At 41.3% G+C, this 13,904-nt stretch overlaps 1 protein-coding gene across 2 annotated transcripts in view; it reads right to left on the bottom strand.

Annotated features, from left to right (window-relative positions):
* Positions 1-13,904, bottom strand: part of LOC137334171 (FYVE, RhoGEF and PH domain-containing protein 3-like) — a 204,991-nt gene that overhangs the window by 31,345 nt on the left and 159,742 nt on the right. For both annotated transcript variants that reach the window (XM_067998730.1, XM_067998731.1), the window contains exons 10-15: positions 13,692-13,838; positions 12,458-12,550; positions 12,283-12,362; positions 12,081-12,111; positions 11,876-11,980; positions 7,917-7,979 (exon numbers count right to left, since the gene is read on the bottom strand). In XM_067998730.1, coding sequence (XP_067854831.1) covers positions 7,917-7,979; positions 11,876-11,980; positions 12,081-12,111; positions 12,283-12,362; positions 12,458-12,550; positions 13,692-13,838 — 519 coding nt within the window. The remainder of the gene's footprint in view (positions 1-7,916; positions 7,980-11,875; positions 11,981-12,080; positions 12,112-12,282; positions 12,363-12,457; positions 12,551-13,691; positions 13,839-13,904) is intronic.

Consider the following 13,904-nt stretch of genomic DNA (forward strand, 5'->3'; position numbering starts at 1 on the left):
CTTTGAGTTTAGCCTGCAGCAGTTGGGTCCAGAGTGCGATACCTCCATATTTAAATTATCAGGAGATGTAATGAGAATATAGTTTTACTGCAAAATAATGTAATCGTTGTTCCTGGACTATGCAACCTAAAGCTGCTTTTACACTAGCTTTGGTGGGATGCTTGCGCTACCAGTAGCCAAAATGCAAGTCTCACACATCTGGCAGAAAACACAATGTAAACTTGCTAATTTGTTAAGACTGGCTAGTGGAAGAGAAGGAGGAAAGAGCAAATTAAGAGAGAAAAGAGAGGAGAGATAAAATTGGAGAGAAGTTATTTGTGGAGAAGGCACTACTCCCCAGATTTCCCTTCCCCTGTAAGTAGCTGTGGTTTGGTGAAGGTCCAGACAGTTATAGGGTAGGGTAGGGTTCCTCTTGAACAGAAATGCCCCAGGACATTGCTGCAGGAGTTCCTCAGGGCAGTGTCCAAGGCCCAACCATCTTCAGCTGCTTCATCAATGATCTTCCTCCATCATAAGGTCAGAAATGGGGATGCTCGCTGATGATTGCACAGTGTTCAGTTCCATTCGCAGCCCCGTGCCCGCATGCAGCAAGACCTGGACAACATCCAGGCTTGGGCTCATAAGTGGCAAGTAACATTCACGCCAGATAAGTGCCACGCAATGACCATCTCCAACAAGAGAGAGTATAACCACCTCCCCTTGACATTCAACGGCGTTACCAACGCCGAATCTCCCACCATCAACATCCTAGGGGTCACCATTGACCAGAAACTTAACTGGACCAGTCACATAAATACTGTGGCTACAACAGCAGGTCAGAGGCTGGGTATTCTGCGGTGAGTGACTCATCTCCTGACTTCCCAAAGCCTTTCCACCATCTACAAGGCACAAGTCAGGAGTGTGATGGAATACTCTCCACTTGCCTGGATGAGTGCAGCTCCAACAACACTCAAGAAGCTCGACACCATCCAGGACAAAGTACCCACTTGATTGGCACCCCATCCACCACCCTAAACATTCATTCCCTTAACTACCGACGCACCGTGGCTGCAGTGTGTACCAGCCACAGGATGCATTGCAGCAACTCGCCAAGGCTTCTTCGACAACACCTCCCAAACCCACGACCTCTACCACCTAGAAGGACAAGGGCAGCAGGCACACGGGAACACCACCACCTGCACGTTCCCCTCCAAGTCACACACCATCCCGACTTGGAAATATATCGCCGTTCCTTCATCGTCGCTGGGTCAAAATCCTGAAACTCCCTTCCTAACAGCACTGTGGGAGAACCTTCACCACACGGACTGCAGCGGTTCAAGAAGGCGGCTCACCACCACCTTCTAAGGGGCAATTATGGATGGGCAATAAATGCTGGCCTTGCCAGCGATGCCCACAACCCATGAACGAATAAAAAAAACACTAAGGAATATTTCTAACCACTCTAAATGAGGTGACCAGTCATCTCATTAAATAGGACAACAGAAAAGTTACATTTCAATTAAAATTGCTCATCTGCGTTGCATGAAAGTGTTAACTACAAAATTGAAGAATATCTACCGAGAGTTAATGTGGTTCAAATATACAAAATTACTTGTGATTGGGTGGCAATAAAAGTAGTTACCAATTTACAAATCTCCTCTCAAGAGCTTTCAACCAGCCTCCCTCAGCTGGGAATGTTGGTAAGAGAACAAACTCCTACACAGCTTTTAAATCAATTCCACTCAAAGCCTACGAGGCATGTTTACTGTGGGACGAAATGAACTGGGTCAGATCTTCCTCCCCAATTCTTCACTGCATGAAGTTGCCCACTCAGTAGTTTAACTGAACTCACGAATCACAACAGAACTTAGCAGATTCAAATGTCAGACATTCTGAGATTTGAACCAGTGACCACAGGATTGTCACACTTTCAATTTAAATGCTACATTATATGGCAATTAGTATTAAAAGTAGAATGGCTGTTACTTTGGAATCATTACCGGTGTTCATCTGAAGGATTGTATTAGAAAAGCTTATACTGACCCCCAGAGGAAGAGGATCAAAAAACTTGTAGTGCTTTCCAGTCAAAACTTCAACCAATACAAGGTGGTATTTGAACAAATGTATACCCCCGCATCAAAGTCACCAATCTGCTGCACACTTTACTTCTGTTTTATCCATCTTTAATTGTATTTTTACTTGTTTCAACACCAGTGGAACTTTTATTTTAAAAATTGGCCTTTTCTGTTTAGTTTTTCTCTCTCAGAGGAACTTTCATTAGTAGCATTGTTTTAAATTAACATCTTCTCGCTGTCCATTTATTTTAGTGGGTTTTTAAAAAAAATACTTTCCACAGCTGGAGTTACCATGTCTGACCATGTCAGGAAGCTGAATGAACAGTACTGGTGCTGGTTTTGTGAATTCTCTCAATCCCACTTGATCTCCCACAACTTGCTGTGCAGTCCACAGTTCAGCCTGTGGCTATATATGAATCAACACATCCGTCCACTCCCACCAAGAAGCACATCCATTGTTTTTGAATTGTCTTCCAGACATACAGTATTACTTGGCTGGTAATAGATCATCTGAAAAGAGACACTGCTGAACCAACCGTAGACTCCTTTTCCCACAATTTAATGTGTATGAATCTAATTACTTGCTCATTAAATAAATAATACAATTAAATGTCTACCACCAGAGGAGCACAGTTACTTCATTCACTAATATACCCAACTGGAACTTCTTGGCTTCAAAAGTGCTGTTTAATTGTAAACATTTTAGTTGAGCAATATTTGTAGCCATGATGTGGAGATACCGGTGATGGACTGGGGTTGACAATTGTAAACAATTTTACAACACCAAGTTATAGTCCAGCAATTTTATTTTAAATTCACAAGCTTTCGGAGGCTACCTCCTTCCTCAGGTGAACGATGTGGAACGATGGTCGGACATGGTAACTCCAGCTGTGGAAAGTATTTTTTTTTAAAACCCACTAAAATAAATGGACAGCGAGAAGATGTTAATTTAAAACAATGCTACTAATGAAAGTTCCTCTGAGAGATTTCCACATCGTTCACCTGAGGAAGGAGGTAGCCTCCGAAAGCTTGTGAATTTAAAATAAAATTGCTGGACTATAACTTGGTGTTGTAAAATTGTTTACAATATTTGTAGCAGCAATGATCATAAGTTATCAATAGATAATGGCCCAGAATTTTCTGTAGCTGATCAATGAACAGCACCCACCGTTAGTTAGACTTGCCCTTGCCCGTTTAATCTCGATGATAATGTGCGCCGCAAGTTGCTGGAAGTGTGAGATGGAAAAGGCGCGACGCCCTCTACAGGGCAAGCAACTGCGTATCTCCTTAACCAATCAGATTGAAGGATTGTGAAATTAACAGCGCAAGGACTGAGAAGGAAATGTAAGTTAGAATGGGTGAACTCACTGTCAAATCGGGTACAGAAAGAGATATAGAGAAGATTAGATTAGATTAAGAGAGAGAGGAAAAAAAAGACAAAGAAAATTTTTAATTCTTTTTTAAAAAATCTCCAGCAATTAAAACCTGAAGGCCTGAGACTCCACACTTGTAATAGTTAATTTTTAGTGCCAGAGGGGTTGACTGGCAGTAATTAACACTGATCGCATTGTTAAAAGGGTACTTAGACTTCAAATGACTTGACTTAACTTTCTGTGGCAAGTTTTGTTCATATTGACCACGCAAATACAGGAACTTCATACCATTTAATGAATTTCAAATGGTGAAGCAGACACGAGATCCTGTTTTCATGAAGTCAACAGTGGAGCAGCGCATCTTGGTCAGCAACTTTTGGATTTCAGTGTTTAACTGTGCATCTGCCCTCGCTTGAAGTTGCTGTAGCATTTACGCATTTGTGCCATTAGCCTCACCATTATTTTGACAGTAAATTCTGGTGCAATTTATTTTGAAGATTGGTTTGATAAAAGCCGTATCACACGCCAGGTTAAATGCAAGATTGTTCACTTCAGTAATTGCAACACTTCATTCATTACTAATTATTTAAAGCAATCTAATAGTCTATATATTATTGAAAATCTTGTGTGGATCACACATTTTCTGTCCACAAACCTACTTCCCGTTACCACAATTTTTTGTTAATGCTCTTATGTCAACCGTTCCAATTTTAAAATAGTATATAAACATTTATAATTGAAAAATCCATTGTCCACACTTGTTGCCACAAAATAGTTGCAGGCTCTGGCTACTATATAGCACAGTGACCCGAGTCTCAGTCTCCTGAGTTGTCTCTGCCTGGTCTCCCTGCCCTTTCACTCCTATAGTTTTTATCCCGAGCACTCATTCCTTCCCATTTTTTGCCCTTTCTCGTTCCCTCCTACGCCAAGCTTACATTCCTTCCTACTCCCCAGCCTTTCCCTCTTGCTCTGAGCACCCATATCTTGCTGCCCCCACACCCTTGCTCTCTCCTTCCTAATGCCTCTACGCAGATCCATCTTCAACTGGTATTCTGCATTCACTATTGGAAAATTCATCCTATGGCCTGGAATCCCTATCCCCACCTATAACTTGCCGGACAAACCCTTGCCTGGGGCCCGGTCACCAGCACAAAACACTCCATGTTTCCTGCCACGCTGCCCATCAGTGCAAACCGACGAAATAGAGCATGAGAAAAAGAGAAAGTGAGAGAGTAACAGAAGGAGAGAGAGAGAAGCCAAGATGACATACAGATAGGACAGTATCCTCCAATTTGCAGTGAGCAATGCTATGGCAGATCTATTAGCACACACAAAATATTTTATGCAATTTTTTTTAGGTGGATGGGCACTAGGATGTAGCAATGGAAAGGAAAAACAAGGGGCACAAAGGATCAAGGGAGAAAAATAGCACTAAAGCAAGTAATAGTACAGTATTAGGTGGGGTCAGATAAGAGAGAGTATAAGAAAGTCTAAGACTAGTCTGCAGTGCATGCGTGTAAACGCACGAAGCGTGGTAAACAGGGTTGGTGAGCTGCAGGCGCAAATAGCCACATTGGAATACAAAGTCACGGCAATAATGGAGACCTGGCTCAAAAAAGGGCAGGATTGGGTACTAAATATTCCTGGATACAAGGTGTTTAGGAAGCAAAGGGAAGGAAAGAAAGGGGGGAGGGGGGTGGCAGTATTGATTAAGGAGAATATTGCAGTACTGGAGAGAGAGGATGTCCTGGAGGGGTCAAGGACAGAATATATTTGGTTAGAGTTAAGAAATAAAAGAGGTGCCATTACACTGGGTGTATTCTATAGGCCACCAATTAATGGGAAGGATATACAAGAGCAAATTTGCAGGGAAATTAGAGAGGTGCAAAAGCTATAGAGTGATAACTGGGGACTTCAACTATCCTAATACAGACTGGGATAACAATAAGGGGCACAGATGGGGAGGAATTTTTGAAATGTGTTCACGATAACTTTCTTAACCAGTACGTTTCTGGTCCAACGAAGGAGGAGGCATTGCTGGACTTGATTCTAGGGAATGAGGCAGGCCAAGTGGAGCAAGTGTCAGTGGGAGAGCATTTATGGAGCAGCGATCATAGTATCATAAGGTTTAGAATAGCTATGGAAAAATACGGACCACTCTGAAGTAAAAATACTCAATTTAAGGAGGGCCAATTTCAATGGGATGAGAACAGATCTGGCTCGGGTAAATTGGAATTAAAGGTTGGCAGGCAAAACTGTAATTGAACAGTGAGAGGCCTTTAAGGAGGAGATAGTTCGGGTACAGAATAGGCACATTCCCACGAGGTAGAAAGGTAGGGCAACCAAAGCCAGAGCTCCCTGGATGACAAGAGAGATAGTGAGCAAGATGAAATGGAAAAAAAGAGACGTACGACAGATGTCAGGTTGATAACACGAATGAGAACCAGGCAGAATACAGAAAGTTCAGTGGGGAAGTGAAAAAGGAAATAAGAGGGGCAAAGAGAGAGTATGAGAATAGACTGGCAGCCAACATAAAAGGGAATCTAAAAGTCTTCTGCAGGCATGTAAACAGTAAACGGGTAATAAGAGGAGGGGTGGTGCTGATTAGGAACCATAAAGGAGATCTATTCATAGAGGCAGAGGGCATAGCTGAGGTACTAAATGAGTACTTTGCATCTGTCTTTACCGAGGAAGAAGATGCTGCCACAGTCTCAGTAATGGAAGATATAGTTAAGATACTGGATGGGCTAAAAATTGATAAAGAAGAGGTACTTGAAAGGCTAGCTGTACTTAAAGTAGATAAGTCACCTGGTCCAGATGGGATGCATCCAAGGTTGCTGAAGGAAGTAAGGGTGGAAATTGCGGCGGTACTGGCCATAATCTCGCAAACATCCGATGATATGAGGATGTTGCCAGAGGACTGGAGAATTGCAAATGTTACACCCTTGTTCAAAAGGATAAATCCAGCAACTATTGGCCAGTCAGTTTAACCTCTTAGAAACGATAATCCGGGGCAGAATTAACAGTCACTTGGACGATGGTGGATTGATTAGGGAAAGCCAGCACGGATTTGTTAAAGGCAAATCGTGTTTAACTAACCTGATAGTTTTTTGATGAGGTAACAGAGAGGGTAGATGAGGGTAATGCAGTTGTTGTGGTGTATATGGAATTTCAGAAGGCGTTTGATAAAGTGCTGCACGGTAGGCTTATCATCAAGGTTGCGGCCCATGGAGTAAAAGGTGCAGTAGCAACATGGATACTGAATTGGCTAAGGGACAGGGAATAGACAGTCGTGGTGAATGGTTGTTTTTTGGACTGGAGGGAGATGTACAGTGGTGTGCCCCAGGGGTCAGTGCTGGGACCACTGCTTTTCTTGATATATATTAATGACTTAGACTTGGGTGTACAGGGCACAATTTCAAAATTTGCAGATGACACAAAACTTGGAAGGGTAGTAAACAATGAGGAGGATAGTGAAAGGCTGCAAGAGGATATAGACAGGCTGGTGGCATGGGCGGACACGTGGCAGATGAAATTTAACGCAGAAAAATGCGAAGTAATACACTTCGGTAGGAAGAACGAGGATAGGCAATATAAACTGGAGGGCACAACTCTAAAAGGGGTACAAGAACGGAGAGATCTGGGGGTAAGTGTGCACAAATCATTGAAGGTGGCAGGGCAGGTTGAGAAAGTGGTTAAAAAGTGAGAAAGTGAGAAAGTATGGAAGTTATGATGACCCTTTATAAAACACTGGTTCTGCCACAACTGGAGTATTGTGTCCAGTTCTGGGCACCACAATTCAGGAAAGATGTGAAGGCCTTAGAAAGGGTGCAGAAGAGATTTACTGGAATGATTCCAGGGATGAGGGACTTTAATTACATGGATAGACTGGAGAAGCTGGGGTTGTTCTCCTTGGAACGGAGAAGGTTGCAAGGAGATTTGATGGAGGTATTCAAAATCATGAAGGGTCTAGACAGAGTAGATGGAGAGAAACTGTTCCCATTGGCGGAAGGGTAAAGGTTCAGGAGGACAAAAGGTGACATGAGGGAAAAACTTTTTTTTTAAAAAAACACAGCGAGTGGTTAGGATCTGGAATGCACTGCCTGAGGGGGTGGTGGAGGCAGATACAATCATGGCCTTCAAAAGGGAACGGGATAAGTACTTGAAAGGAAAAGATATGAAGGGCTACGGGGAAAGGGCGGGGGAGTGGGACTAGCTGGATTGCTCTTGCATAGAGCCAGCATGGACTCGACGGGCCGAATGGCCTCCTTCCGTGATGTAACCTTTCTATGGTTCCAAGACTCTAAGTTTCTGTTCTACTTTATAAACTGGGTCAGAAAAGCATTTATTTGTAATAAATGTTTCACATAATGACTGTATAGTTCTCATTTTCTGGACTATAGTATGCATAAGGCTCTTGTGCCTGCCCCACAAGTATACGTAACACTGCAGTCCGAATTGAGCGCCGATAACTTTAATGTTCACATACCAAAGCAGATGGGCTGGAGCAGTCTCCGCCTATGTTAGATTCAGCACAAGTCGCACCTGGTACCTATAAAACAGAAGTAATTTTACAAAATATATTATCACTGAACGGTCAACCCGTTGAGAATTGTACAACAACAATTTGCATTTATATAACATCTTAAACATGGAAAAATATCCCAAGGCATTCCACAGATGCATAATCAGAAAAAACAGATGTTGAGCCACAGAAGGAGATATTAGGAGGGGTGACTATAAGTTGTAATGACTATAAGTCATTAACTTGCTTTGCAATACTTCAACAATGTAAACCATGTACCTTATGCAGTAATTTATCGAAATTAATTTCCTGATTAAGAGCATGGGAGCTGCTGCTTGCATCTTTGAGTAGTATGCGTTTATCACTGTACCAGTGGCTGTATGTTACAGCAGTTAGAAATGGAGGCAGGTTTTTAAAGAAAACTTATTTTAATGATTAGCTAGAAGAAATCTGAAAGGAATTTGATACAGTAACTAAAGAACAACTTCAAAAAGTATTATCACACATTGCATTCAAAGTATACATGATTCAAATATGCACTACACGTCACAATGTAAGTGGCTTGCTAACAGTCCCATCAACTATCTCTTGCAAATAGTTTTACTTGAGTATATTACTATAGTCACCTACAATATCAATGCCTGATGTTGTTTTGTTCCCACCTGAGTATCATCACAGAAAGCCTTTAACAAGTTGACAAAGGAGACTATTGGAGCCGAAGAGGGGCAGGTGAGGGGACCCCAGGTACAGTGGTGGAGGAGCCTTGGCCTTTGCCCTTGTCCAACAGGTGCGAGGTACTTGCTACCTGTGTGGATGAGAACAAAGAGTGCAGGGAGGATGGGCATATTGACCAGGGCACCGTGGTACAGGAGGCCATTCAAGTGGGGGGAGTAGAAAGGAATGTGGTAGTGTTAGGGGATTGTATAGTCAGGGGGACAAACACTGTTCTCTGCAGCCGCAACTGGGAGTCCCGAAGGCTGTGTTGCCTGCCCAGTGCCAGGGTTAAGGACATCACCTCGCAGCTGGAGAACAATTTGAAGCAGGAGGGGAAGGATCCAGTTGTTGTGGTTCACGTTGGAACCAACGACATAGGTAGAACTTGGAATGAGGTTCTGCTGAGGGAGTTTGAGGAGCTCGGGTCCAAATTAAAAAGCAGAACCTCAAAGGTGTTAATCTCTCGATTACTACCTGAGCCACGCGCAAATTGGTATAGAGACAAACAGATTAGATGGTTAAATGTGTGGCTGAAAGAGTGGTGTGGGAAGCAGGGGTTTCAATTCATGGAGCACTGGAACCAGTACTGGAGAAAGAGGGAGCTGTTACGTTGGTACAGGCTCCACTGAAATTGGGCTGGGTCCAGGGTCCTAGCAAATCGAATAACTAGGGTGGTGGATGGGGCTTTAAACTATTAAGAAGTGGGGTGGGGGGGGGAATTCAGGTACCGGTAAATTTAAAAGTCTAAAGAGAAAAGACAAGGCTGTAGAGCAGAGTAGTGATTTGGGTGAAAACAAGCAGAGTGTGTCAAGAAGGGACAGAGAGCTTAACAAAGGTAACAGGGCATTAGTGACTAAGGTCACATCAGGGAAAAATAGTAAAAAGTTAAAATTAAATGCGCTATATCTGCATTCGTAACAAGATAGATGAATTAATGGGACAAATGGGTTTGATCTAGTAGCCATTTCTGAGATGTGGTTGCAGGATGACCACGGTTGGGTACTAAATAGTCCAGGGTACTTGACTTTTAGAACAGATAGGCAAATGGGAAAGGAGTGGGGGGGGGGGGGGGGTAGTCCTGATAATAAAGGATGAGATAAAGGAAGTAGTAAGACAGGATCTCAGCTCAGAAAATCAGGATTTAGAATCAGTATGGGTGGAGCTAAGAAATAACAAGGGGTGGAAAACACTGGTGGGAGTCATTTATAGACCTCATAACAGTAGTTATAGTGTTGGACAGAGTATAAAATTGGGAATTTAGAGGAGCACGTAAGAAGATTTGACAGGATAGATGCTGAGAGGCTGTTTCCCCCAGCTGGAGAGTCAAGAACTAGAGGTCATAGTCTCAAAATAAGGGTTTGGCCATTTAGGACTGAGATGAGGAAAAATTTCTTCACTCAAAGGGTTGTGAATCTTTGGATTTCTCTACTCCAGAGGGCTGTGGATGCTCCTCGAGTATATTCAAGACAGGTCGATGGATATTTGGATGGTAAGGGAATCAAGGGATATGGGGATAGGGCCGGAAAATGGAGTTAAGGTAGACGATCAGCCACAATCTTACTGAATGACAGAGCAGGCTCGAGGGGCCATATGGCCTATTCCTGTTCCAAGTTCTTATGTAGGGGTATGGAATTAGATGATGGGTAGCAAATTGGATTGAAAACTGGTTAGAAGGGAGGAAGCAGAATTGGAGTCAAGGGGAGTTACTCAGAGTGGTTTGCAAGTGGGTAGCAGCATTTCACAGGGTCCTGTTCTGGGACCACTTCTGTTCACTGTGTACAGCAATGATTTTAATAGAGGACCAGTGGGAGTGGTGTCCAGATTGCCAGACAATACTGAAATAGGACATAGGAACATTGGAACCGGAGGAGGTCATTTAGCTTCTCAAGCCTGTTCTGCCATTTAATGAGATCATGGCTGATCTGTGACCTAAATCCATATACCTGTCTTAACCAAAGGTATTAAGGAACATGGGGCTAACAAAAATCTATCAATCTGAAATTTAAAATTAACAACTGAGCTAGCATCAATTGCTGTTTGCAGAAGAGAGTTCCAAACTTCTACCACCCTTAGGAGGCATAGTAAATAATTCTGAGGACCAAAGGTAGCTACGAGGATATTAATAAGACGGTAAATGGGCAGAAATGTGGCAGATGGAATTCAGTGTCAGTAAACATAAGGTGGTACATTTTTGGTAAAAAAAATTATACTTTGAATGTGGAAAGATTCAGTGATGTGGAAGAGCAGAGGGATTTGGAGCGGTTCAGGTTCAAAAGACATTAAAAGTAGCACCCCAAATGAATAAGGCCACAAAAAAAAGCCAATGGAATACTGGGTTTTATGGTCGAAGTATAGACCATAAAAGGCGAGATGTAATAGTAAATAGATATAAACCCTTGGTCATACCGCAGTTGGAGTATGGTGTGCAGTTTTGGATGCCACACTATAGGAATGATGTTGAGGCAATAAGAGATGGTAACAGCACAGACTCACTAGGATGCTGCCCGACATGAGGAAATACAAATAAAGACTTTAAAAAATGGAGCAGTTTTGTTTAGAACAGAGGATATTATGGGGTGATTTGATGGAAGCGTTTAAAATTATGAAAGGATGGGACAAAGACAGACTTTTTCCAGTGGTTGAAGGATTTAGAACAAGGGGACATAGATATAAGATTGGATGCAAGAGATGTTGGTCATCAAGCTGGAGTAACATTTTTACACAGTTCTGAATGTGAGGATGGCCCTGTCTCCCTAGCTGACTTACTTTTTGAGAACATAAGAAAAGGTGCTCATTCACAGCCAAGTAAGCTATGAAAGGAGAAAAGAGGAGGGTGACAAAAGAGGAGAAAATTGACAGAGAAGACAACAGGAATAGATGGTAAAGAGGAGGTAAGAGGAATACATTAATGGCATCTTGCCTTGCATCCAATGTTGCTGCTTTTAATCATATTTATGTTTTTAGTATCAGTCTACATCTCAGGTAAAAAAACTCATAACTGAAAATCACACACCTAGGATTTGTCTAACTCTGGATGTTCAGTCTGAACTGTTAATCTTTATTATTGAGATCATGTTGGTATCAAAAAGAGTTCAGTGTCATCTGTAGTCTCCCAATCCTCAATCTTGTTTACTTTGGCTGCTTTTCATTTATTTACCGGCCTAAAATGTAGTCATACATTATGGTACTTAAAGATCTGTTCTACTTACAGGGGAATCTGGAGGAAACTCTTCATCCCTTGAAAGGGAACTATTAAAAGCCTTGTTGAATGTTTCACTGTTTTGCTTGTGCTTTTCAATTGTAGCATGGATAACCTAATAAAAGTGACCAGAGTTTCATAAGATAGCTAAAAATAATTACAGAATTGTCTGGAATACAAAGCAATAACAAAATCTTTTGCAGCATGTTACATACCTGAAACCAATCTTTCCTTTCCTCCTCAGTCCTACAAAATTAACATTTTGGAGGTTTAATTATACTGATAGTTGTGTCACATTTTATTCTTGATGCCAAGCATTCAACTAACAAGCTTCAATATAATACAATTTTGTTGTACAAATTTAATATATCGTTTAACTAGAACAATCATTAAAATGATTTAAAACTTTCCACATACCTAGCCTGAAGTTCCAAGGATCGTTGTTTTCCAATTATTGCAAACGTATGAGTCACATTCGATTTCACAATTTCTTGCACCTGAAGAACAAAATTGTATTATTCCAAACACATTATCAAAACATATACATAAATACATTAGTAAAACATTTATTTAACCAAATGATGCCACAAACCTGCATGCCAGCAATGTCGATCCTTTCCCTCACACTAAATTTCTGCCCCATTAGTCGAAGCTTTGGCACACAGTAAAGAATCATATTGTTGAACTAAAAAAGTAAAAATATTTAATTTCAAATTGTATCCATCCATCCTGATCCAGTTGCACACAGACGACTGAAAATGCTGAAGTCTGCAGCTGACGGCAGACAGATTAAAATATTTGATCTAACTTTTGGTTTAAAAAAAACACATTTACAACAAAAATTGCTACAAATGATATTGAATTTCCACAGTACAAAACAAGGTTTAATATTAATTTTAGATTGATAAGCACAGTTCGCAAGTGATCAATAATCAAAGTTCAATCATTGAAGCAGTCCAGAGATCAAGTTTTGTCTTTGCAGAAGTCAGTAACAGAACACTGTCAAAACAAAACTTTTCCAAACTCTTAATTACAAAATTATACAACATGTGAAATTGCTTTGCATATATTTGTCTGAAATGCCTTTAGGGATTTTTCAAGTGACACACATTGGTTTAGTCATTTGGACAATTTGTCACTCAAATTGAGTGCAATGCATGTGCCTGTTGTCTCTTCAGACATTTTATTTGGTTTTGTTTGTGAATGCATGTCAGTTTAATTCAGTGGTAGCACTTTCATTTCAGAATCATAAGTTTGTGGGTTCAAGCCCCATTCCACTTCAGTACAGTACTGAACATCTGCCGACAATACAACAGTAACTACACTGGCTTTGAAGTACTTTGGGATGTTGTCGATGTGAAAAGCAGCTCTTTCTTTACTGCTTCCTTCAAATGAGATTATGCTATTTGTCAATTGCAAATCAACAACAAAGGTTCTAGGGTGGATAGACAGAGAGTAACAAGTGATTTCCCCAAAGAGGAAAATGGGAAAATAAAGCCAGTCTCAAAAAATGTTGAAAGTTCACAACCTTCTGCCTCCTCTTACTCCAGACTGTCTGCTTCAGTTGGGTGAAACTGTTATAGGTTTTCACAAATCCACTAAGTGGTGAGAACTTCGTCTCAGTAAAAAAAACACAGCAAACTGACAGAGCCCAACTATGTCATACCTCCTGTAGGTTTGCCAATGGAAAGGCAGAGACAGTGGCTATAAAGAAATTAATCAACTCAATGCCCTTAATGAAGGAACAGATATTGACTGCCAAAACTTGAAAAACAAAGAAAAATGTAAACACCATTTTTAAAAAATCTGAGGGTTAGTTGGCTTACCAGAAACAGGTACCGATCTTGAGCTGAACCATTCTTAGCTGACAGCTTTTGGATGTGCCCCTCTTTTATAAGTTCATTCGCTGGATTGACAATATCTGCTTCTCCCCCAAGCCTTTCATATACTTCCAGTAGTTTATGCATCTTTTCCTACAGATAGAAAAAAGTGCACTCGATGACTTGGCAGTCAGGGTAGAAATACATTTTTGCAAAGTA

This window comes from Heptranchias perlo, chromosome 17 (assembly GCF_035084215.1).
Source record: "Heptranchias perlo isolate sHepPer1 chromosome 17, sHepPer1.hap1, whole genome shotgun sequence".
NCBI lineage: Eukaryota > Metazoa > Chordata > Chondrichthyes > Hexanchiformes > Hexanchidae > Heptranchias > Heptranchias perlo.